The 26,599-nt window shown below is 40.1% G+C and overlaps 1 protein-coding gene across 7 annotated transcripts; it reads left to right on the top strand.

Annotated features, from left to right (window-relative positions):
* The first annotated feature begins 337 nt into the window (after positions 1 to 337).
* Positions 338 to 25,052, top strand: LOC126072531 (zinc finger protein 699-like). 7 transcript variants are annotated; one of them, XM_049877825.1, is made up of 5 exons: positions 338 to 586; positions 5,836 to 6,082; positions 21,231 to 21,357; positions 22,353 to 22,503; positions 23,116 to 25,052. In XM_049877825.1, exons 2-5 carry the CDS (start codon positions 6,080 to 6,082, stop codon positions 23,864 to 23,866), a joined length of 1,032 nt encoding a protein of 343 aa, XP_049733782.1. In that variant the 5' UTR covers positions 338 to 586; positions 5,836 to 6,079; the 3' UTR covers positions 23,867 to 25,052. The 7 variants fall into 7 exon arrangements, with proteins under 7 accessions (XP_049733782.1, XP_049733784.1, XP_049733783.1 ...); XM_049877827.1 differs by lacking the exon at positions 5,836 to 6,082 and adding an exon at positions 20,456 to 20,643 and having other exon boundaries at positions 338 to 621; XM_049877826.1 differs by lacking the exon at positions 5,836 to 6,082 and adding an exon at positions 20,453 to 20,643 and having other exon boundaries at positions 338 to 621.
* The last annotated feature ends 1,547 nt before the right edge of the window (positions 25,053 to 26,599 follow it).

Genomic DNA, 26,599 nt, shown 5'->3' with positions numbered 1-26,599 from the left:
AAGAGCAAACTAATTATTTCTCTAAAGAACATGGTAAAATTTTTTCAAACGGCCAAATATGCAAATACCAACTTTCTCGGCTCTCTAGGGGTATCTTTGGGTACTGAAATTCGCATTTCAGTTCACATACGCATTTAAGAAAAACCTAGGCTTTTCTCTGTAAAGGAAATAAGGACAGCCCTCACCAGATCCCAAATACAAACTGGAGCCACTGAACCCTACGGTCACGAGTTAAAAAAGCCCTCTAAATTCGCACACGGAATCCCTCCCCTACGGCACCAAGCGTCCCGGAAACCGGAAGCGGAAGTGTGCGTCCTCGGATTGACAGCAGGTTTTGTGGAATTCCACCTCCGGTGGGAGGTAGTTTTGCTTTTGTCGCCGGTCGGCCTGACTCGGTACTAGGTGACCCCGCAGCCTCCTGTCCCGGAGTCTAAGGGCGCTGCTCCCGCACTCCTGCGCACTCCTGGCCTCTTCGCCCTTCCAGAGCCTGGGGACTTCCTCTAGTCGGGGAAGCCGCCGTCGCAGCCACCGCTTCCAGAGAGATCCCGGCTCACCCGGCCTCACCGGCTTTCTAGATGGCCGATAGGTGGGGTGAACCTGTGTCTCTAGGTGCATTAACAGGTAGAAATCGTATGAATCCTCCCTAAGCCAAAGTGTAGTTCTCAGACCAGCAACTTCATCTGGGAGTTTGTGAAAAATGCAGAGTCACAGGCCTCGTGGATGCCCAGGGTAGTTAGCCTCAATCTAAATGCCCTCCTCCCGTCCCCTCTAGTTTGCCACACACCGCGCTCCCCATTCTTTTGTTTTCTTTTTTACAGTCCGGCCTCAGCCAGATTCTTCGGTCTCATCTGCCACCAGTCCCTAACACACAGACACCCACGTGCACACGCACACACTGCAGTCACATTGAGCGCCTCATCAGTCCTCAATTACTCGTTGGCCTGTATGTATATTTATCATATATTGAGATATTTCAGAAGGAACAGGCTCTGCTCATTTTATTCACAAAACAACACTGTGAGGTAAGGAGTATTTGCCGCACTTTACAAGAGTAATAGTCTTGCACAAATAAAATAGCTCGCCCATGGACAAATATCTATTAACTGGCAGTATCTGACCTCAAATTCAAGTTTGTTCTTACTTCAAGGGGCATATTTTTTATCACAATTTTCCCTGCCTAAAATGGCTCCTCTTTGTTTTCCGTGCTTCATCAGGCAGGTCTTTTGTTGAGTATTGCTGGTCATACAAAAATTGCGATTATGGTGAGAAATATAATCCCCCTCCCCCCGCCTTTAATGATTATAGATGTTTAAGACAGATGAAGAATTAAGAAACATGCGTTGGAACTAAAACGTATATTTGGGACCGTTGTGAATTAAAGAGTATTTCAGTTGGGAAAAATGAGGGTTTAAATCCCTGAGGCAGCAGAGAACCCAGTATCATCCATTCCTTGATGAAAGTCAGAAATGATTGATGCAGAGAAAACAAAGTGTGGGTGGGGTGGAGGGGGTTGTGTGAGCCAGATTGGAGGAGGCAGTGGCAGCAGGTTGTTTAGAACCATGCTGACTACTCTGGGCTTTTTGAAGGCCAGTGGACAGCCACTGATGGGCATCAAGCATTTCTTGTGCTGCATGTAGATTTTAGAAATGACAACCATGATTGACTGACGTCACACAGGAGCTTGTTATGAACAAGTTAAGGAAGACTGTGAGGAGACCTAGACAGGGAGATTGGTTTGTGGATCAGGAAGATAGTGCAGTAATATGATGTAGATGAAGATGGTTCACGGACCCCTGGTGGTCCAGTGGTTAAGCGTTTGGCTGCTAACCAAAAGTTCGGCGGTTGGAATCCACCAGCCGCTCCTTGGAAACCCCACGGGGCATTTCTGCTCTGTCTTATAGGGTCGCTATGAGTTGAAATTGACTCGACAGCAACGCGTTTGGTATTTTTGGTTTTCTTGGTAGGTGGTTCAGAGGGCGTTATAGAATGCTTATTTCTTGAGTTATAGGCTATAGATCAGTGAATGCTTCTCATACTTGAATGTCAATGTAGATAACCCAGGGATCTTGTTAAAATACTGATTTTGATTCAGCAGTTCTGGGGTGGGGCTTGAGATTCTACATACTGAACAAGCTCCCAGTTTATGCTGGAAATAATAAGTATAGAAATAAGGATGTGAGTTAGAATTAGAGAGTGCTGAAGGTGATCCAACAGAATGTGGAAATTATTGAACAATATCATTAATATCAAGGATTTCATTTAACTTGGATCCACAATCAACAGCCATGGAAGCAGCAGTCAATAAATCAAAAGACGCATTGCATTGAGCAAGTCTGCTGCAAAGGGCCTCTTCAAAGTGTTGAAGAGCAAAGATGTCACCCTGAAGACTAAGGTATGCCTGACCCAAGCCATGGTGTTTTCAATCGCATCATATGCATGTGAAAGCCGGACAACGAATAAGGAAGACCAAAGAAGAGTTGACGCCTTTGAATTGTGGTGTTGGCGAAGAATATTGAATATTGAAGATACCATGGACTGCCAAAAGAATGAACAAATCTGTCTTGGAGGAAGTGTGGCCAGAATGCTCCTTAGAGGGAAGGATGGCAAGACTGCGTCTTACGTACTTTGGACATGTTGTCAGGAGGGATCAGTCCCTGGATAAGGACATCATGCTTGGCAGAGCACAGGGTCAGCAGAAAAGAGGAAGGCCCTCAACAAGGTGGATTGACACAGTGGCTGCAACAATGAGCTCAAGCATAACAACGATTGTAAGGATGGCTCAGGACCAGGCAGCGTTTCGTTCTGTTGCGCATAGGGCCGCTATGAGTCAGAACTGACTCGATCGCACCTAACAACAGCAACAACATCATTAATATCACACACAAGTAAAATTCCGCTGGAAATCATTCAAAAGCAAGTGTAGGAGTATATTGACAGAGAACTGCCAGAAGTTTAAGCTGGCTGCAGAAGAAGACGAGGAACCAGGGATATCATTACTGATATCAGATGGATCTTGGCTAAAAGCAAAGAATATCAGAAAGATGTTTACCTGTGTTTTATTAATTATGACAGGCATTTAACTGTGTGCATCATAACAAATTATGGATAACATTGCGAAGAATAGGAATTCCAGAACACTTAATTGTGTTCACTTGGAACCTGTACACAGACCAAGAGGCAGCTGTTCATACAGAACAAGGGAATATTGTTTGGTTTAAAGTCAGGAAAGATATGTGTCAGGCTTGTATCCTTTCACTGTACTTATTCAATCTGTATGCTGAGCAGATAATCCAAGAAGCTGGACTATGTGAAGAAGAATGTGGCATCAGGATTGGAGGAAGACTCATTAACAACCTGCAATATGCAGATGACACAACCTTGCTTGGTGAAAGCAAAGAGGACTTGAAGCACTTACTGATGAAGATCAAAGACTGCAGCTTTCAGTACGGATTATAACTCAACATAAAACAAAAATCCTCACAACTGGGCATAACATAGTTTATAAAGAAAATGTTCTACATTCTACTTTGGTAAATAGCGTCTGGGGTCTTAAAAGCCCGTGAGGGACCATCTAACATACTGCACTGGTCTCACCCCTTCAGAAGCAAGGAACAATGAAGAAAGCTAAAGATATGAGGGAAAGATTAGTCCAAGGACTAATGGACCATAACTACTATGGCCTCCTCCAGACTGAGTCCAGTACTACTAGATGGTGCCCAGCTACCACAACTGACTTCTCTGACAGGGATCACAATAGAGGGTCCCGGACAGAGCTGGAGAAAAATGTAGACCAAAATTCTAACTCGCAAAAAAAGACCAGACTTACTGGCCTGCTAGAGACTGGACAAACCCCAAGAGTATGACGCCCGGACACCCTTTTAGCTCAGTAATGAAGCCACTTCTGAGGTTCGCCCCTCATCCAAACATTAGGCAGACTCATAAAACAAAACGAGACTAGAGAGGCACACCAGCCCAGGGGCAAGGACTAGAAGGCAGGAGGGGACAGGAAAGCTGGTAATAGGGAACCCAGGGTCAAGAAGGGAGAGTGTTGGCATGTCGTGGGATTGTTAACCAGTGTCAAAAAACAATATGTGTACTAACTGTTTAATGAGAAGCTAGTTCTATAAACCTAAAGTACAATTAAAAAAAAAAAATTCTTACAACTGGACAAGTAAGCAACATCATGATAAACAAAGAAAAGATTGAAGTTGTCAAGGATTTCATTTTACTTGGATTCACAATCAACTGCCACAGAAGCACCAGTCAAGAAATCAAACAACATATTGCATTGGGCAAATCTGATGCAAAAAAAAAAACAAAAAACCTCTTTAAAGTGTTAAGAAGCAATAATGTCCTTTGGGGACTAAGGTATGCCTGACCCAAGCCATGGTATTTTCAGTTGCCTCATATGCATGCGAAAGCTGGACAATGAATAAGGAAGACTGAAGAAGAATTGACACCTTTGAATTGTGGTGTTGAGTGTTGACCAAGAATATTGAATGTACCATGGACTGGGAAAGAACAAACAAATCTGTCTTGGAAGAAGTACAGCCAGACTGTTCCTTAGAAGCAGGAAGGGTGAGACTATGTCTTATATACTTTGGACATGTTGTCAGGAGGGATCAGTCCCTGGAGGAGGATATCATGTTTGGTAAAGTACAGGGTCAGCGAAAAGGAAGAAGACCCTCAACGAAATGGATTGACACACTGGCTACAACAATTGGCTCAAGCATAACAATGATTTTGAGGATGGCGCAGGACTTGGCAGTATTTCATTCCGTTGTACACAGGTGTACATACGTTCGGTATGAGTTGGAACCGACTTGATGGCACCTAATAACAACATTAGCTGTTTGTTTTTTTTTTATTAGAGAAAATAATAAAAGGAAGGATAGTGCTTAAAGGGGAGGCACTAGCATAAAGATCATGCCAGAGAGAGAACATTTACACTGAGACCAAGAAATGAAAGAATAAGAGTCAGCATGGAGGGGGAGCAGGGTGGAAAGATATGGGAACAGAGGCAGGAAACGGCTCCTTAAGAGAAAACTTAATTTTCTGATTTATTTGTTGATCTATTTATTATAAAGTTGAAAGACAAAGTGTTCAGGAATCCTCCCAGATTTCTCAAAAACTTAGGGGCTGATGGTGTTATGGTTTGAGAACAAAGGTGGGGTTGGGGGCAAGTGAAGGGGAAGAAGGAAATGTTAATTATAAAAATAACAAGAAAACTATCAATCACATATTACAATGCTGTAAGTAAAATGAGAAATATCTTTTTAAGTACAAAGAAGGGTTTTAATTGCACATAATTAAAAATGAATGAACTGTGATGAGTTCATTGACAAAACTTGAAAAATATGTTTTTCCAGTGGAAACTGTAAACCAAAAACTTAAATACACACATCTCATGTGTTGAGCTTCTCTAGCAAAAGAGAAAGCTTTTATTTGATATTCACCCATGTTATTATCAAATAACACTGCATGTGCTGGTCTAAAAGGGACAAAGTTACATAGGTGAACCCATAGCTTTAACATTGGACCCCTGACTCCTTGGAGGAAATAAGGTTCAAGTTTTCCAGCCTGGCCAGGCCTGGATGCTTCTCATGCTCTGGGATAAGTAAATTCCTCCATCTGTGGTCTTGTCACCAGAAAGAAGAGGCCCACTGAGCTGCATAAAGAGTGCAGGTGTGTACCCTGGAAGACTGGAGCCTGTTCTGCCTTCAGTGCAAATAAATGCCCTCAGGTTGGAGCATTGCCCTGAGTCTGAGGGGAAGCCAAAAATCTGTCACTCCCTGCTTAGTCAGCAGTTTCCTCCCCACCCTTCTTCCATTTCAGGTCTCAAGTGTGGTGCAGGGAGAGCTAGACCAGTCTAGGCATTTGGGGACCTAGGACAGCCATCTCGCACATTCATAAATCACAGGTACCATTTCAATTGCTCTGACTGGTGTGTGGACCTAACATCATTCATCTGGTTCCAAACTGCCCAGTACTCTGCGTCCACTCCCATCTCTCTTACTGAAGTGATTTCTTGGGCTTAGAGATGACATTCCCTTAGACTTCCAGAAGCTGGAGCAAGGAAATGGTGAGTTCTATGGAGAACTGGGTTATTCTTACCATATGCGGGGAGGCTTGATATGAATTGTTGAAGGACCAGCTGTGTGCTGTGGAACTGTGGTTTCTCAATGAAGAATAAAGGTGGCAGAGGAGGCCAAGGGACAGAGCCTTAGGAGGCACCCTGAGGCCCTGCTCTGCTGTTGCTGAGCCCTTCCTCTATACCTCTATGGCTTTTCAAGATTGCTTGGGGTTACCTTCCTTATGTGACTTTCAGACCTGGCACTATAGGACGTTAACATCCCCACCCTGGGCTTTGGTGCTCTGTGTTGAGTGACAGAGTCTCCTGTCCAGAGCCAGAAGATGGAGCAGCTCTGGCTGTGGAGGCTGAGACCCAGCCCTCCAGCGCCATCCTTGTCCCATCTCTCTTAACAGCTTTCTTGACTTCCCACAGACACTGGGGCATTTTCTGTGCGGTTCTAAAACTATAGCTTCTCCTCTCACATTGTGTTATGGGTTAGAAAAGGGGGGAGAGAGTTCGTAGGGGAAGGCCCTGACTTTATGGAATCCTGCGTGGTGTTGGTGCTGTCCCGATGTCACCAAAGGTATGAAGCTGGGGGTAGTCAGTCCAGCTGGATCCTTTGTGTGGTCACCAGACCCATTTTTTTTTCCCCCCAGTGGGGAATGCTTTTGCCTTGAGGCTTTCAGGTGTGTGGAAAGCATGAAGCCCCAATCTAGGTCCTTGTCCTCCCACCTGTGCCTAGAGCTGGTATTTAATGCCAGTTAAGTTTTGATTCTTCTCCGTAGCCTTGAATTAGAATCTAAAATTCAAGTGCTCTCTTTTGCTAAAGAAGCTCAACATATGAGATGTGTGTATTTAAGTTCTTGGGTTTACAGTTTCCACTGGAAAATTTTTTTCTGTATCATTTGGTGTGTTTCTAATGAGAATTTTTCAATTTAATGGATATTAACTTCTCAAACACAAAGGAATGCCTATGTTAACAGATGTAAAAGTTACTCTAAAGTTTCGTTAAATCTTGATAAGGTTCTTAAAGCCTCCTATTAACATTAAACAAGCCATGCCAGAACCCCAAATTTGTTAGATATTTTAGCCATTTTAGAAGCGTTCTCCTGGCAGAGATAAAGTGGATATACAGACTCTGATAAAAAAAAAAAAAAATTTTTTTTTTTAGCCCTGTGTTTATAAAGAGAGCTCTAATTTATACTTTTGTGATTTGTACAAGTGTGTTAGACCGTTTATAACAGTTGGATCCTAAATAGTTATATTTTAAATGGTTTTATTATTACGAACATGAATTCCTAGCAAAAACAATATCTTATTTGACTTATATCATGTTTTAAAAGTACAGTATAGTTCACTGAAATCATGTTTTTCCAATAGATAATACCGTCAAAGTTCGAAACTTCATATGAACTTTAAAAGTATACTTTATGAAGACTTGTTCATACTGTTGTCCTCATCTAGCCCATCCCTCTTCCCCCAGCTTCCTTTAAAGAACCAGCTTTATTGTCTGAAGCATCTTGCCAGTGTTTATGTAGAAGAAAACAAATAGATACAGACACTTTTTATTTCCCCTGGTTTGTTGCACAAAAGGTAGTATGGGATTTACACTTACTTTTTAATGAACAAATTGTCCTAGTGATCTTTTCATGACAATGCATCAAAACCAAAAAAAAAAAACCCTTTGCTATCGAGTCGATCCCGACTCATAGTGACCCTACAGGACAGAGTAGAACTGCCCCATAGAGTCTCCAAGGAGCGCCTGGTGGATTTGAACTGCCAACCGTTAGGTTTGCAGCCATAGCACTTAACTACTGCACCACCAGGGTTTCCTAACAGTGCATAGAGAGCTGAAATCTTAAATTCTTACAAAACTCCAGAATACTACATACAATTGACCTCATTTTTTCAGTTGTTTTTAACTGTATCACCATGAACATACACTTGGATTGTGGCCATTATTTTGCATTTACAATAGTTGGTCTAGTGAATATAAATGTAAATTTTTAAGATTCGATATCAATAGTTTAGGTATGAAAGCCACCTGAACTAAGGTAAGTAAAATCATAATGAAGGAGTTTTCACATGGCTATGTAAAATTAATATGTGAAAACTACATTTCTTTTGTGTTTTAAGTAATGCTTTAAACTTTCTATTGTCAACTATATCATAAACAAGAAGTGCATAAACTTTTCCTGTATAATTTAAATAGTAATCTGAGTCACTGATAATAAATAGACCTTGGTCAGTTTTATGGCCTTCCAGTGTCTCCCACCCTGATCTCATCTTCTGCCTGGAGATTTGTTACTATCTGTATGTAGAAGTTTGTGACTGTTACCAGTATTACCGCTGTTATTGTAGCTCTGTCACCCAGCTCTTAATCCGTAAACTCTATATTGTTTAGTTTTGAATCTTTTGAGCATCCTGTAAATTCAGTTATTACTCTGTATGAGTTCTTCAGTGACTTGTTTCCTCAGGATGCTTTTGAGTTCCACACATGTTGGTATCTGTAGCTTAGTCTACCCAGGTGCCTGTGTGCATGTGCTCGCATTGTGCGAATGGGCCACAGTCTACCTTCTCATGTAGAGCTTACAGGACTTGGGTGGTTCAAGTGTGATTTTTGCTCTTGTGAGTATTGCTACTCTTCTGTTCTCTTTCCAGGCTCCATGTGCACAATAGCTCTGAGCTGTAGACCACAGCCATTTCAGATTTACTAGGAAATACTGATGCATTTTACAACTTTTGGCTCCCACAGAGTGTGCAAATGTAATTCATTTGTTCCATCTACTTATCTAATTAATTTTTGCTCTTGTAAAGAGTGTGAAGTGGTATATTACTTTCATTTTATTCTGTAATTACTTTACACTACTGACAAGGCCATGCCTATTTTTAGATCTTCTTTACAAACTTTGGTAATTTTAATCCTAGCATGTAACTTTTCACTCATTTTCTCTCCGCTTTGATGAATAGTTGTAAATTTTAATATAGTTGCCTTTGTCAATCTCTTCCCTTATGTCTTACTCTTAAGAATTTTTTCTCCATTGGGATGTCGTAAGATAATTTGCTTATAACTTCAGAAAGTGGTTTTACTTTTTTGTATTTAAAACTAATCTACCTGGAATTGATTTTTTGCATATGGAGTACATGGGAATAGATTAATTATTCCAATTAGATAATTAGTTGATTTTAAATAAAAACTAGAGTTGATTCTGAGTCATGGTCACATCATGTGTTTCAGAGTAGAACTGCATTCTCTAGGGTTTTCAGTAGCTGATTTTTTGGAAGCAGATCACCAGACCTTTCTTCAGAGGTGCCTGTGGGTGGACTCAAACCACCAACCTCTCAGTAGCAAAGCACTTAACCCATTACGCCACTCAGGGACTCTGTTTAGTTGACACTATAGGGTTGCTATGAACGGCAGTGGGTTTGGTTTTGGTGTACTCCATATGTTGAAGTATATGTGCTTTCTGTCACTGTTCTGCCTTGCTTGCTGTGTCCTGAATCAATTTTATGTAGATTGGCAGGCCTTTTCCAGGGCTGTTTGTTTTTTTCCATTGGTCTAGTTGTGTATTCCTATACTGGTACTACACTGTCTGATTTATTATGGCTTTATTTATTAAATAAATATTTCAAAGTATAATTATATATATGAGATGTTAGACAAGCTCCCATGCCTTTTTCCTTGGAATATGCTGGCTATTTGTGGACATCTGCACTTCCAAATACATTTTTAATGTATTTTTTTGTGACATTCTAAAAAATAATTGCTTGGAATTTTATGGAAGGGCATTGGAAGTAAAGATCTATCTGGGGAGAAGAACTTTCTAAGAGCATGCTCTATCTTTTCATTTATTTCAGTCTGTTTGGATATCATTTAATAATGTTTTATCTTTTTTTCGTTAAGGATCTTTAATTATTTAGTTACACTCTTCTTGGAGCCTTGGTGGTGTACTGCTTAAGAGCTCAGCTGCTAACCAAAAGATTGGCAGTTCGAATCTATGAGCCACTGCTTGGACACCCTATGGGGCAGTTCTACTGTGTCCTGTAGTGTCGCTGTGGGCTCGACAGCAATAGGCTATGGGCTGTGATGCCTAAGTAGTAACTGACCTTCGTTTATTTCTCCTTGCAGTTTTATGGGTGTTTGCCTCACACGTTTTGGTGCTTTGTTGTTAGGCACATACACATTGAGGATTGTTATGTCTTCTTGAAGAATTGACCCTTTTATCATGTAATGCCTCTTTATCCTGATCATTTTTCTTGTTCTGGAATCTGCTTTGCCTGAAATTAATATAGCTACTCCATGTTTCTTTCGAGTTTCTCTTACTTTTAATTTGTGTCTTTGTATTTTAAGTTACTGTCTTGTAGACAATGTATTCTTTGTCTTTTAATTGCTGTATATAGATCTTTGACATTTAAAGGGATTATTGATATAGGTAGATTAATGTCTTTATGTTTGTTTTTGTTGTTGTTGTTGTGTGCCATCGAGGCGATTCTGACTCAAAGCCACCCTATAGGACAAAGTAGAACTGTCCCATAGGATTTCCAAGGCAGTCATCTTTACAGAAGCAGACTGCTACATCTTTAGCGACTGGTGGGTTTGAACTGCCAACCTTTCAGTTTAGCAGGCAAGTGCTTAATAACTGTGCCACCAGGGCTCTATATCATGTTTGTTAGGTATTTTCTATTCGTTGCTCTTGTTCTTTGTTTTCTTTTTGTCTCTCAGTCTTTTTCTGCTTCCTCCGGTTTTAATTGAGTTTTGTATGTGATTCCATATTCTCCCCTCTTAGTGTATCAATTATAATTCCTTCTTAATTTTCTTCTTTAGTGGTAGCAATGACTAGAGTTTGCATGGAGCCCTGGCAATGCAGTGGTTAAGAGATAAGCTGCTAACCAAAAGGTTGGCAGTTAAAATCCACCAGCCGCTCCTCAGAAACCCTATGGGGTAGTTCTTCTCTGTCCTATAGGGTTGCTATGAGTCGGAATGGACTCAGTGACAATGGGTATAGAGTTTGCAATATACACTTACACTATCCTAGTCTACTTTCAGGTAACACTAGGTGTCTTAGTCATCTAATGCTGCTATAACAGAAATGCCACAAGTGGATAGATAGCTTTAACAAAGAGAAGTTTATTCTCTTACAGTCGAGTAGGCTATAAGTCCAAATTCAGGGTGTCAGCTCCAGGGGAAGGCTTTCTCTCTCTGTCGGCTCTGGAGGAAGGTCCTTGTGATGCATCAGACTTCCCTTCTTCTGGGAGTATCTCAGTACAGGAATCTCAGGTCTGAAGGATGTACTCAGCTCCTGGCAACTGCTTTCATGGTAGTATGAGGTCCCCATGTCTCTCTGATCACTTATCTATTTTATATCTCAAAAGGTATTGACTTAAGACACTACCTAATCTTACAGACCTCATCTGTATAATTGCCACTAATCCATCTTATTACATCATAGTGATAGGATTTATAACATATAGGGAAGTCATATGAGAAGATAAAATGATAGACAATCATACAAGGGAATCATGACCTAGCCAAGTTGACAGATATTTTTGGGGGTCACAATTCAGTCCATGACCCTGTGCAACTTCATGGGTAGTACAAGTACCTTATAACTGTATTCTCAATTCCTTCTTCCTATCTCTATAACATTGTTGTCATTCATTTCTTTTATAAACCATAATCTATTACATTGTTATAATATAACCTATAATATTATATATGATATAAACAAACAAACAAAAAAAAACAAACCAAACCCGTTGCAATCGATTCTGACTCATGGCAACCCCATAGGACAGAGTAGAACAGCCCCATAGGTTTTCCAAGGAGCAGCTGGTGGATTCAAACTGCTGACTTTTTGGTTAGCAGCTAAATGCTTAACCATTGTGCCACCAGAGTTCTGTATATAACATATAATATAATATATAATATTATTATTTTGAACAAGGTATAAATTTTTAGATCAATTAAGAATACGAAAGATAAAAGATTAGTTATTTTTATTTATTCATGGTCTCATGCTCTCCTTTTCCTTACATAGATTGGAGTTTCTGATTCATATCATTTTCCTTCTCTCTGAAGAACTTCTACCATTTCTTGCAAGGAACTTCTGCTGGCAACCAGTTTCCTCCATATTTGCTTGTCTGGAAGCGTTGTTATTTCTCCTTCATTCTTTTTTTAAAATATTTTTAAATATATATATATATGCTTACTTATAAGTATATATATAACAAAGCGTTAGCCAGTTCGACAATTTTTACATGTATAATTTAATGGATGGTGAAAACGGTTAAGCACTCAACTGCTAGCTGAAAGGTTGGTTTGAACCCACCTACAGGCTCCTCAAAAAATAAGCCTGGTGATCTGCTTTCAAAAGGTCACAGCCTTGAAAACTCTATGGAGCTGCTCTGCTGTGCACATGTGGGGTCACCATGAGTCATAATCAACTCCACAGCAACTTGAGAGCGACAATAATGTAGTGGCACTGATTATGTTCATCTTTTGTGCAGTTATTACCACTAACTTTTCCATTTTATTCCTCCACCGGTAACAGAAACTCAAGTGTTCCCTATGCCATGAGCCCCCTTTTCTCCCTCTTTCTATCACTGATAACCACCAATAAGTTTGGTCACTATACATTTGCCTATTTTATATAAGTGGGATCATACAATATTTGTCCTTTTGTGACTGACTTATTTTTATTTTTTATTTCACTAGCATGATGTTTTCTAAGTTCATCCAGGTTCTAGCATCTATCAGGACTTCATTTCTCTCTAGAGCTAAGCAGTGTTCCATTGTATGGATATACTATATTTTGTTCATTCCTCTGTTGATGGACATTTAGGTTGTTTCCTTATTTTGGTTATTGTGAATAGTGCTGCAATGAATATTGGTATACAGATTTTTGTTTGATTTTCTGCTTTTAATTCTTTGGGGAATTTGTCTAGGAGTGGGATTGCTAGGTCATGTTGTAGTTCTGTAATCAGCTTTTTGAGGAACTGCCAGACTTTTCCGCAGCAGCTGCACCATTTTGCATCTCCACCACCAATGGATGATGGTTCCAGTTTCTTCACATCCTTGCCAACAGTTGTTATTTTCCTTTTTTTCTCCTTCTCTTTTGAAGGATAATTTTGTTGGGGTACAGAATTCTAGTTTAGTCAGGTTTTGCTGTTTTTTCTCAACGCTAAGTATTTCATTCCACTGTCTCCTTGCTTAAATTACGTAAAACAAGTCCGATGTAATGCTTTTCAATAAGGTGGTGATTTTCTTTCCCCCTCCGGCTTCTTTCGGTATTTTCTCTTTGATTTTGTACAGTTTGAATATTGTATCACTAGATGTAGTGTTTTGGCTTTTCTCCTGCTTGGTGTTCCCTGAACTTCCTGAATCCTTGGTTTGGTGTGTGTCATTCATTTTCTAAATTTCTCAGTCATTATTACCTCAACTATTTCTTCTGTTTGTTTCTATTGTCTTTTTTTCCTCGTACTCTCAATACCTGGATGTCCCACCTTTTAATTATTGTCTCACGGTTCTTGGATATTCTGTTCCATCCTTTTCATTCTTTTTTGTCTTTGCATTTCAGGTTCGAGAGTTTCTATTAACATATCTTCAAGCTCATGAATTCTTTCCTTGGCTTTGTCCTGTCATTTGATGAACCTGTTAAAGGCATTCTTCATTTCTGTTACAGTGGTTTTGATTTCTAGCGTTTCCTTTGGTTTGTCACAGTTTACATCTCCCCGCTTACATTACCTGTATGTTGTTACGTGTTATATACTTTATTTATTAGTGCCCCTAACACGTTAATGGAGCCCTGGTGTCCAAGCGTTTAAGAGCTCAGCTGCTGACCAAAAGATCGGCAGTTCAAATCCACAGCCACCCCTTGGAAATCCTATGTGGCAGTTCTGCTTTGTCCTCTAGGGTCGCAGTGGATCAGAACCGACTCACCAGCACCTAACAACAACATGTTAATTATAGTTACTTGGAATTCTTGGTCTGATAATTTCAAAATCTGTGCTGTATGTTAGACTGATTTTGATGCTTGGTCTGTCTCTTCAAGCTGTGTATTTGTCTCTAGTATGCCTAGTAGTATTTTGTTGAAAGCTGGAGATTATGTACTAAGTAAAAGAAAATGAGGTAAATAAATAGGCCTTTAAAAAAATTTTTAGTATGAGGTTTTTCCCTTTCTCTGTCTCGAAAGAAGTCTGTGTTTTAATGTTTGCTATAGGTGTCAGTTGCTCTGATTATTTTGGTTTTTGTTGTTATGTTTTGTTTGTTTTTTTCTTCCCTGTTGTGTGTGGATTTCCTAGAACCAGACCCAGTGCCGTCGAGTCGATTCTGACTCATAGGAACCCTATAGGACAGAGTAGAACTGCCCCATAGAGTTTCCAAGGAGCACCTGGTGGATTCGAACTGCCAATCCTTTGGTTAGCAGCCGTAGCACTTTACTACGCCACCTGGATTTCCTAGAGACTTCTTAGGTCTGAGACTCAAAGTTCTTTCTGTTGTAATCCTATTGTTATATAAGAGCCCTGTTGGTTTTGTGGTAAGGTGTAGATAAAGAAGAAGCCTGGTATGGTCCAATGATTAAGTCTCAGTCTTTTAGTGAGCCTGTGTCCCTGGGCAGTAACCGTACAAGTGCTTCTCTGCTTCCCCCCTCACCCACTTTGATGAGATAGGAAGTTTAGACAGGGCTGGAGGCTGCAGTTGGGTATTTCACTACTGCAGGTCAGTTAGACTCTGGTAAAATAGGTTTCCTTGAGGGCAGGCCTTGACAGGGAGAATAGAACCCTCTGAGAGATTTTCAAAATAGCTGCTTTTACTCTTCCTCCTACTGGCAAGAATCACAAGGAGATTTTTTTCTAATGGTCACACTGAGGACCTGATAGGATTCCTGCAGGTAAAACTCACCAAACTCTGCAGATCCCCCTAAGATTGGGCCCACCTACCATTTTTAACCCTGACGTTTGTCCACATCAAGACCCCAGCAGTCCATCAATTGCATTTTTAAGTTTTCCTATGCTGATATTGACCCTAGAGGTAGTTTCTACTCCTTGGTTTTTGCTCTGGTGATTCTCTGTAGCTGCTTTTGTGTCCCTCCAGTTTGGTGGCACCAGTTTGCCCTGTGACCTCAATTTTCTGAGTTCAGTATGTTCAAGTTTTTTCTTGTGAGGAGGGGAGTGATGACTTCCAAGCTTCTTATATATCAGACCAGAAACCGAAAGTCTTCATTTGCATTTTGTGTCATTACTATGGTCTTTATTTTCATGTTCCATTATACTATTCCTTTTATGCTGCTTTTTTCTTTTTCCGGTTTCATACATTTGTAAGATTAGCCTACTGCTAATGACTTTTTTTTTTCTGGGTATCAGCAATGTAGTTTCTCTTTCCTGGGCGTGAAGGTCAATGGGGCCCTTTGATTCCTGTTCCTTTACGTTGGGACTTGTTGAAATCGATGAGCATGTGAAATGTATATGAGTGTTCAAAATCATCATAGTCTGCTTCCAAGTTTTTAGAATTGAAAGTGTGATCATCTTTCCCTTACCAAGCCAGATTTCACTAGCTCATGTTTTCTAAAGTGATGATTTTGCTGCCGCATTTTCCATAGAATATATTGCCACTTGACATATATATATATTTTTTAATTTACTCTCCACACTCAAAGAATTTACAATCCATATTCATCCAGATATTTGTTTTGTTCACTGCTGTATCTGTTTTGCCAACATAAAGTAAGCTCTGTGTCAGTATTACCTAAATCCATTTTAATAAATGAAGGTAGCCACAGTTAAGAGTCTGCAGGGAGGAAATCATGTCTGAAACACAGGGCTTTGCCAGGAATAGCAGCTCTAGGTTGTGTAAATTACATAGGATGTTTCCATTGTCTCCTCTCCCTAGTATCCAGCAGGGCTGGATCATCCAAGGTGTTGTTGGAGAATAACAGCCAGAATAACAACAAAACTGTACATGTATGAACAGAAATGTACTTGTCAGGAAATTAGTCTTCAAAGACAGATTGACCTGCATTTTGTGATCTTGGCTCAGCAATATTCCATATGGGCAACACTGAGCATATGATTAATTGATTGCCTCTATCTTTACTCCCCTCATGTGTCTGTCAGTTTGTCGTACTATGGGGGCTTGTGTGTTGCTGTGATGCTGGAAGCTATGCCACCAATATTCAGATACCAGCAGGGTCACCTGTTGTGCACAGGTTTTGGCTGAGCTTCCAGACTAAGAAAGACTAGGAAGAAGGACCTGGCAGTCTACTTCTGAAAAGCGCTAGCCAGTGAAAACCTTATGAATAGCAGTGGAACGCTGTCTGATACAGTGCTGGAAGATGAGCCCCCCAGGGTGAAAGACACTCAAAAGAAAACCTGGGAAGAGCTGCCTCCTCAAAGCAGAGTCGACCTTAATGATGTGGATGGAGTCAAGCATTGGGGACCTTCATTTGCTGATGTGGCACGACTCAAAATGAGAAGAAACAGCTGCAAATATCCATTAAAAATTGGAACGTGGAATGCACGAAGTATGAATCTAGGAAAACTGCAAATCCTCAAAAATTAAATGGAACACATAAACATCGATATCCTTGGCATTAATGAACTGAAACAGACTCGTATTGGCTATTTTGAAGCAGACAGTCATATGCTCTACTATGCCTGGAATGACAACTTGAAGAGGAATGGCACTGCATTCATCATCAAAAAGAACATTTCAAGATCTATCCTAAAGTACAGTGCTGTGATAGATAATATCCATATGCCTGCAAGGAATACCAGTTAATACGAATATTATTCAAATCTACACACCAACCACTAAGGCCAAAGACAAAGAAATTGAAGATTTTTACCAGCTTCTGCAGTCTGAAATTGATTAAACATGCAGTCAGGATGCATTGATAATTACTGATGATTGGAACGTGAAAGTTAGAAACAAGGAAGGATCAGTAGTTGGAAAATATGGCCTTGGTGATAGAAATGATGCCGGAGATGACGTGATAGAATTTTGCATGACCAATGACTTCTTTGCAAATACCTGTTTTCAACAACATAAACAGCAACTACACACGTGGACCTTGCCGCATGAAATACACAGGAATCAAACTGACTATATCTGTGAGAAGAGACGATGGAAAATTTCGGTATCATCAGTTGGAACAAGGCCAGGGACTGACTGTGGAACAGACCACCAGTTCCTCATATGCAAGTTCAAGTTGAAACTGAAGAAAATTAGGACAAGGCCACAAGAGCCAAAGTACAAGCTTGAGTATATCCCACCCTATTTTAGGGAAATTTAGAGACCATCTCAAGAATAGATTTGATGTGTTGAACACTAATGACCAAAGACCAGACAAGCTGTGGAATGACATCAAGGACATCATACATGAAGGAAGCAGGAGGTCATTAAAAAGACGGTAAAGAAAGAAAAGACCAAAATGGATGTCAGAAGAGACTCCAAAACTTGCTCTTAAACCTCGAGCAGCTAAAGCAGAATAAAGAAATGATGAAGTACAAGAACAACAGAAGATTTCGAAGGGTGGCTTGAGAAGACAAAGTAAAGGATTATAATGACATGTGCAGGGAGCTGGAGATAGAAAACCAGAAGGGAAGAACACACTTGGCATTTCTCAAGCTGAAAGAACTGAAGAAAAAATTCAAGCCTCAAGTTGCAATACCGAAGGATTCTATGGAGAAAATATTAAATGACGCAGGAAGCATCAAAAGAAGTTGGAAGGAATACACAGAGTCATTATACCAGAAAGAACTGGTTGACGTTCAGCCATTTCAGTAGGTAGCATATGATCAGGGATCGATGGTACTGAAGGAAGCAGTCCAAGCTGCACTGAAGGCACTGGTGTAAAACAAGGCTTCAGGAATTGACAGAATATTAACTGAGAAGTTTCAACAAACGGATGCAGTGCTGGAAGTGCTCACTTGTCTATGCCAGGAAATTTGGAAGACAGCTACATGGCCAGCCAACTGGAAGAGAGCCATATTTATGCCTATTCCCAAGAAAAGTGATCCAACCGAATGTGGGAATTATTGAACAATACCATTAATTTCACACGCAAGCAAAATTTTTTCTGAAGATCATTCAAAAGCGGCTGTAGCAGTACACTGATAGGGAACTACCAGAAATTCAGGCTTGTTTCAGAAGAGGATGTGGAACGAGGGATATCATTGCTGATGTCAGGTGGATCCTGGTTGAAAGCAGAGAATACCAGAAGGATATTTATTTGTGTTTTATTATTGACTATGCAAAGGCATTCAGCTCTGTGGATCATAACAAATTATGGATAACATTGCAAAGAGTGGGAATTCCATAACACTATATTGTGCTCATGAGGAGCCTCTACATAGATCAAGACGCAGTTGTTCAGACAGAACAAGGGGATTCTGCATAGTTTAAGTCAGAAAAGGTGTGTGGCTTCTATCCTTTCACCATACCTATTCAGGCTTCTATCCTTTCACCATACCTATTCAGTCTGTATGCTGAGCGAATACTCTGAGAAGCTGGACTATATGAAGAAAAGTGGGGCATCAGGATTGGAGGAAGACTCATCAACAACCTGTGTTATGCAGACGACACAACCTTTCTTGGTGAAAGCGAAGAGGACTTGAAACATTCACTGACAAAGATCAAAGACCACAGCCTTCAGTATGGATTACACCTCAATATAAAGAAAACAAAAATCCTAAAAACTGGACCGATAAGCAACATCATGATAAACAGAAAAGATCGAAGTTGCCAAGGATTTCCTTTTACTTGGATCCACAGTCAACACCCATGGAAGCAGCAGTTAAGAAATCAAAAGACACGTTGCATTGGGCAGATCTGCTGCAAAGGACCTCTCAAAAGTGTTGAAAAGCCAAGATGTCACTTCGAAGATGTGCCTGACCCAAGCAGTGGTATTTTCAATCACATCATATGCATGCAAAAGCTGGACAATGAATAAGGAAGGGTTAGCAGAAACAAGGAAAACCCTTAATGATATGGATTGACACAGTGGCTGCAACAATGGGCTCAAGCATAACAACTATGGTGAGCATGGCAGAAGACTACGAAGTGTTTTGTTCTGTGGTACATAGGGTCGCTATGAATCGGAACCAACTCAACAACATGTAACAACAGCAACAACTTTACTCAGCTATGAACTATTTGAAATAATACCTGGTTAGTGGCATAGTGGTTAAGAGCTGTGGCTGCTAACCAGGAGGTTTGCAGTTCAAATCCACCAGGCACGCCTTGGAAACCCTATGGGCAGTTCTCCTGTGTCTTGTAGGGTCGCTATGAGTTGAAATCGACTCAATGGCAATGGTTTTTTTTTTTGTTTGTTTGTAGAAGTGTCGTGAGATCTAAATGAGCTAATGTGTTGAAAATTTTTTGCAAAACCTTTCGCAAATTGTAGTTGCTCAATACGTGGAACACTTTATCGTTGCTGTATCGTATAGTGAACATTAAGGTTTTTGATGACTTCAAAATATGTAACCAGGCCCACTGCAGTGGAGGAGACTTTTGGATTTTGGCTCTAGCTCAGAAGTTTTTTTTTTTTGTGACACCATCCTATCAGGATTGATTAGAGATGACATAGATAGTTCACTTCACCACTTCCCCGACAAAAAGAGTCTTCTTAATCTAAAGCTACTCTGTTTTAGCACCCACCTTTTGTCTCCTCACTACATGAGGAAGTCAATGGATTGGTGCTGTTAAATTTCACAGAAGTCACTCGTACAGACCAGGGAAGTCCATTAGTCAGAGTTCAGGTAGTTATGATTGTGTGCCTTTCAGGGGCTGCAAATGTGAGAGAATTTTGGAGCGGAGCCTCTAAAGGGCTGGTGTGTAATCTCTGTTTCCTAGGATTCACAGGCAATTTAATAGGTAAACCATCTACACTTCAACTTATTTACAGAATTATTTTTTGTATCATAAAAATTATATATAATACATTTGTCAGTTCAACAATGTTTACATGTATAACTGGGCGACTTTTGATTACATTTATCATGTTGTGCAGTCATTACAAAATGGAATCATAACCTCTTCTTGGTCAGCGAACACAAGGACATGCTATCCTCATTTCTGCAGAGGTAGTGATCTTTGTCATTTTCTAACACTAGACTGTGTTCGTGTCAGGGTGTATGGATTTATCTTTGTTGAGGGTAGTCACTAATAATTGGTGTATCAGGTTGTATCAGGTCTTGAAATTTGAGAACTGGGGGGATATCTGGCTTTTCATGTTTCCTGTCTTATCTGAGTTCTTTTTAACTTTTATTCCCTTTGTCTGTCTCTATGAAAGAGACGGTGACAGAACAACCGAGTTTTTGAAAAATAGGTAACTGGCATATAAAAATTCATAATTCTCCAAAAGAGTATTCTTTTTTCAGCAGGTACACCTGTCACCTGGTGATATCCTAGAAATCAAGAAAATATGACCAGCTCAGGGCCTTGGTTGCCAGTTTGTTTGTGTAGGCCCTTGGTCCTTGCATGGCTGTGAGGGGCAAAAAGAAAATCTACATTCTATGGTGTTTCCCAGTTTTTAATACCTCGTCCTGCCTTTACTCTGCTATATGTTTTGGTGAGTGGTCTGCTGGGTTTTATGGAAGGTGTAATTGTTTGTTCACAAGGAAGTGATGATCTGAATTAGAGTATTTCTCTAATTTCTGGTGCTTTCTAACTGTTCTAGGCCATAAAGAGAAAGAAATAAGACTGCCATTAGTTGCAGTCAAACTGAGAGAAATCATTTCAGTGTGTTGGAGGTCTGTGAGACAGGATGCAATCAGCAAGGAAGTGAATCTAGTTAGTGAGGAGAGAAGGCTGATGGCTATATCCTAGAGTACACCTTGGCCGGAAGCCCTGGTGGTGTAGTGGCCAAATGCTACAGCTGCTAACCAAAAAGTTTGCAGTTCAAATCCACCAGATGCTCCTTAGAAACTCTATGGGGCAGTTCTACTCAGTCTTACAGGGTCATTATGAGTCAAAATTGACTTGACAGCAACGGGGTTTTTTTGTTGTTGTTGTTGTTTAGACCTTGGTAGAACACAGAACCTTGTGTCAGATCCCTAGGGATTCCCAGTTCTCCAGAACTGTCAGCCTTACCGTTCATTCTTGTACACACTGGAGTACATGGTACCTTGCTGATCCAGAATCTGTGGAATGTTTTAGGACTCAGTGGCCACTGAGGATGTGGCTGTGGTGTTTAGCCAGGAGGAGTGGGCTTTGATGGATCTTGTTCAGAAAAAACTCTACAGAGATGTGATGATGGAAACCTTCAGAAACCTGGCCTCAGTAGGTAAGAATGGCATCATTTTTTTAAATTATTTTATTTATTCCTTTAGTGATCAAAAATATTTTACTCATCAACTTTGTTCCAGTATTTGGGCTGAAGAATGAAAATGAATTGTTAAATAAACAGGAATGGCCCTTTGGTCTATGGAGCTTGCATATCCTGCCCTTCCCACATGAACATAAAGCTTCATGTACTAAAGTGAGTTTTCATTTCTCTTGTGATTAAAAGCCCTGAGGCTCTTAAGTGTTATAAGTGTAAGCGTTGGCTTCAGGGGTTCCTTTGGGGCACTGAGAGATTTGTGGTTTGGGACCCTGTGGAAATTTTTATTGTGTTTATTATTAGTTTGACATGCTTATTTTGCTGCAAATAAACTCACACTTGTACGTCTTCAGAGACTCTGAAGAGCAAAGTATTGGCTTAGTGTCAAGGAAATGTTGATTGCTCTGCACTGTCTTCCCTCATTATATGCATTTCTCCCTGAGCACTGTGTCAGCTATACTCACTGGTTTTCCCAGAGAAGCAACGAAAAGATCTGAGGTTAGTGGAGATAGGACTTATCCAGGGCCACTGTGTTGGAAAGCACCAAGAAAGCAAGAATTTTTGAAGGACCAACCTGCATGAAGGGAATTACATTTGAATCAGTCAGCTAGAAAAAATCTCTTCTGGGTTGAGGAAACAACAGATACCTGAGCCTACTTTTCTGTCATTAGCAATCCTGTCTGACACCTGTGGTCATGGAGACCGTTTTTCTCTTTTAATGCTACATGTGCAGTGTGTCTAATATCTTTCTACTTAGCTCTCCTAAATACACCTATTTATGGCACCATCACTCTCAATCATCATGGAAGTATTTCCTAGTAAATTACTTTTTAACCATTGCCAAAGTGCTGAATTAGCAAAATGTAGCTAAGTCTTTCTTTGTTCACTTTATTCCACTAATAATTCCGTTCCTTTTTGTTTTTTTATATTGTGAACCTCAACTTGAATTACTGGGTCAGTCTCTCAAAACCTTAATGATGGAGAAAAGTTATCCAGTGAACATATAATGGTGCAATTCATGAAAAGTAACACCCGGTCCTACATGTTAGGAGAAACCTTTGAACCACATGGCAATAAAGATCAGCATAAAAACCACAGGGGACATTTGAGGTGAGTGTCATTCAAACAAGAGAAAACAGTACCTCAGGAGAAAGTCCTAAGGTGACATGACATTAAAATACACATATATATATCTTTGTATGTATACTAACATATTCATATATATAAAGCCAAAAAACCAAAGCCGTTGCCATTGAGTCTATTCCAACTCATAGCAACCCTATAGGACAGAGTAGAACTGCCCTATAGGGTTTCCAAGGAGTGGCTGGTGGATTTGAACTGTCAAGCTTTTGGTTAGCAGCTGAATGCTTAACCATTGTGCCACGAGGGCTCCATTCATATGTGTGTGTGTGTGTGTGTGTGTGTGTGTGTGTATGTATACACACCTAGCTGTAAAATTACGTGTTCAGAGAATTTTCACAATACAACATTTTTGTAAATGTGAGATATTGAATATTTGAAACATATTTCACTTGGATAAAATTATCAGAAAGCCTCATATTTTAGAAAAACGATAACGATAATGGTAATATCTCTGCTAGATGATTTAACCTATGAAGTCTGAGACAGGTCAGGGGAAAAACTATGCTTGTTTCATTGTGTTTGGTAGTGGTAACATGGGAGCAAATTTATTCCCAACAGTATGTTGCCTATTTTTAACAGAAGTCATACGGTAGACAACCTCTCTGAAAGTAATGAAGGCAGTCAGTGTGGGAAAAACTTCAGCTGGATTCCACATCTTATTGTGCTAAAAAGAATTCTTCAAGAAGTAAATCCCTTTGAATGCTGTGAGTGTGGAAAAGCCATCATGGATCACTCATCACATAAGCATCAGACCAGAGCTCACACTAGATGCAATACCCGTCAGTGTAAGGAATGCGGAGAATCCTGCAGTTGTTCCTCTCATGTAACTACTCCTGTGAGAACTCTTACTGGAAAGAAACCCCATAAATGTAAGGTATGTGGGAAGAACTTCACTTGTATCTCAACCCTTAAGAATCCTGTGACAACACTCACTGATGAGAAATGCTGTGAAGGTAATGAATGTGGCAAAGATTTCTGTAGTTTCTTATCCTTTTGGTCATCTGTGAGAGATCGTAAGCGTGAATGTAAAGAATGTTGTAAAACCTATAGTTGTTCTTCATCCCTTATTTTACATAAAACATTTCATAACAGAGATAAGTCTTGTGAATGTAAGGAATGTGGGAAAATCTTTAGTCAGTCATCACACCTCACTACACATGTAAGAACTCACAGTGAAGCGAGGCTGTATAAATGTAAGGAATGTGGGAAAGCCTTTAGGTGCTCCTCACACTCACTAAACATAGAAGAATTCACAGTGGAGAGAAGCCTTATGAGTGTACAGAATGTGGGAAAGCTTTTAGTCAGTCCTCATCCCTCACTACACATGTAAGAACTCATAGTGGAGAGAGGCCTTATGACTGTAAGCAATATGGGAAAGCCTTTAGTTATTCATCAGCCCTCACCACGCATAAAAGAACTCACGGTGGAATGAGGCCTTATAAATGTAAGGAATGTGGGAAAGCCTTTAGTTGTGGCTCAGCCTTGACTGCACATACAAGAACTCATAGTGGAGAGAGGCCTTATGAATACAAGGAATGTGGGAAAACCTTTATGCATTCCTCACACCTCACCAAACATATAAGAACTCACAGTGGGGAGAGGCCTTATGAATGTAAGGAATGTGGGAAAACCTTTAGGTGTTCCTCAAACCTTACTAGACATATAAGAACTCACAGTGGAGAGACTATGTCAAAAGTGGGATGTTTTATCCTGTGCTAGTCATCTAGTGCTGCCGTAACAGAAATACCACAAGTGAATGGGTTTAACAAAGAGATATTTGTTTCCTCACAGTAAAGTAAGCTGAAAGTCCAAATTCAAGGTGTCAGCTCCAGGGGTAGGTAGGCTTTCTCTGTCAGCTCTGGAGGAAGGTCCTTGTCCTCGATCTTCCCATGGTTGAGGAGCTTCTCAGGCTTAGGGACCCCAGGTCCTAAGGATGCGCTCTGCTGCCAGTGCTGCTTTCTTGGTGGTATGAGGTCCCCAACTCTCTGCTTGCTTTCCTTTCCTTTTATCTCTTGAGAGATAAAAGGTGGTGCAGGCCATACCCCAGGGAAGATCCCTTTACATTGGATCAGGGATGTGGCCTGTGCAAGGGTGTTACATCCCACCCTAGTCCTCTTTAACCACAGACAGAGATTATGATTTATAATACATAGGAAAATCACAAAATGAAGGACAACCACACATGGCCTAACCAAGTTGACACATATTTTGGGGGGGACACAATTCAGTCCATTACACATCTTTACTGCTATAATTTGAAACAGCAAATTTCTGAAAGTGTGCAATTAAAGCACAGACTTTCTCAGTGAGTAAGAAAGCAGTCAGAAAGTAGTCAGAACTGAGCAAGGAGGGGTCATTAGAGCTACTTTATGCCTTTGGGAGGAAATGACAGTTTCATTCTAACTGTGGGGCTGTTCTCATCATTGGTTTTTACTTTCTCAGTCCAAGCTGAATTTTACCTTTCTTAAAGTCTTTGGCTATTACAAATAAGACTGCAGGGAATAGTCTTGAGCAAATGTGGTTTTGTATTTTTTTAATGTTTTTATTGATGTTATTTTGCATACGATTAAATACACTGATCTTATATTTGGTTTATGAGTGTTTCGCTTTCATATTTAATGCATTTCCTTCAATTTTTTCCTATTGTACAGTTAACTATTTTACCCTTTATAATTAGTAAGTCTTTCATAGGATACTTTGATACTATGCAAATGTTCTGTTTTTCACCATAGTTTGACCTAGTAATTTTAGTAGCCATTGATAATTACCTATAATTATTATTACTGTGGTGTTTACCAAATGATATTTTGTGTTCCAATTATTTTTCTATGCTTATTAATTGGAATTTGGCAAGAAATAGCTTTCCCTTCTCTGCCCTTTATTTATTAAATTCTTTTTAACAGTATAGGCTAATCAATATTACTTTTTTTCTTTTCTTTTCTTGCTCAAACTGTCCCAGATTTAGTTTTTAAAGCCCCCCCCCGTAGGTTCCTGATTTTTTTTTGACATGTCTCCATTATAATTTGCATATTACTTTCTGCCATTGTTCAAAGCTCATCTTGTCCTTTTCCTGCCTGAGCCCTGGAATCAGACTTTTCTCCAAGAAACCCTGGTTCCTTTTATTAGAAAATGATATTTAGAAACAAGATACGGGAATTAGGTATGCTTATTGCTACTGGACCCTCAAAGTGGGAAGAGCTAGGAAATACACACTACAAAAAACAAAAGACACATATTTATACTTATTTCTATATGTATCTGTATATATTTTAAAAACCACAAGGTTGTACCCATATTTCTGATTCCAGTCCAACACTACAGGGTTCATTTTAGCCTTTTGTCTTATATCTTACTCCTTTCTCTAATAGTAACACTAATAGTAATACTTGCTCTCATTATCCACAATACATTATTTGCTGAATCTTCGAATATACATAGTTTCAGAGTTGCTAACTGTGAGGTAATGAACCACCTTGCAAAAAGCAATTTGGCCTTTGTGTGAGGTTCCTGATAGTCAGACTGCAACTGAGGCAATCAGTGAAGGCAACTAAGATCAGAGGGATAACCTGGTGACCTGATGCCAACCTCTTGAGTCAGAATTTAGCTTTCATGCAGGACTGGCCGGTAAAAGCACAAAAGTCAGAGGATTAAGGGAGCTTCCTGGTTGGTGAGAAACATCCATTTATGTGGAGGGTAGCATGTCCTGGGGATGTGGAAGCTCTGCACTGAGAACCTCCCAGACCTTGCCCCCTGCATCTCTTTATTTGTATCTTTTTTGGTGTATTTAAAACATTATCATAAGGATGGCCTTTTGAATTCTGGGAGTTCCAGTGAATTACTGAACTGAAAGGCTCAGAAGTAAGGGGGTTGGGGTCCCCTGATCTTGAGGTTGATATTCTAAAGGGGTTAAAGGGAACCCCCAGACTCTTAGCCAGCAGAAGTTGGGAGCCATTCAGATTTCCAGACTTGAAGCTGGCATATCCCTATTTGGCAGTCTGAAGGATGATGTCCTTTTAACTTAACAGGTCTGGCCTAGCTCTGGGTGGCTAGAGTCAGAGGGGGA

The sequence above is a fragment of the Elephas maximus genome, chromosome 3 (assembly GCF_024166365.1).
Source record: "Elephas maximus indicus isolate mEleMax1 chromosome 3, mEleMax1 primary haplotype, whole genome shotgun sequence".
NCBI lineage: Eukaryota > Metazoa > Chordata > Mammalia > Proboscidea > Elephantidae > Elephas > Elephas maximus.
The sequence above is the reverse complement of the archived record's forward strand: the minus strand, read 5'-3'. Positions and strand labels throughout refer to the sequence as shown.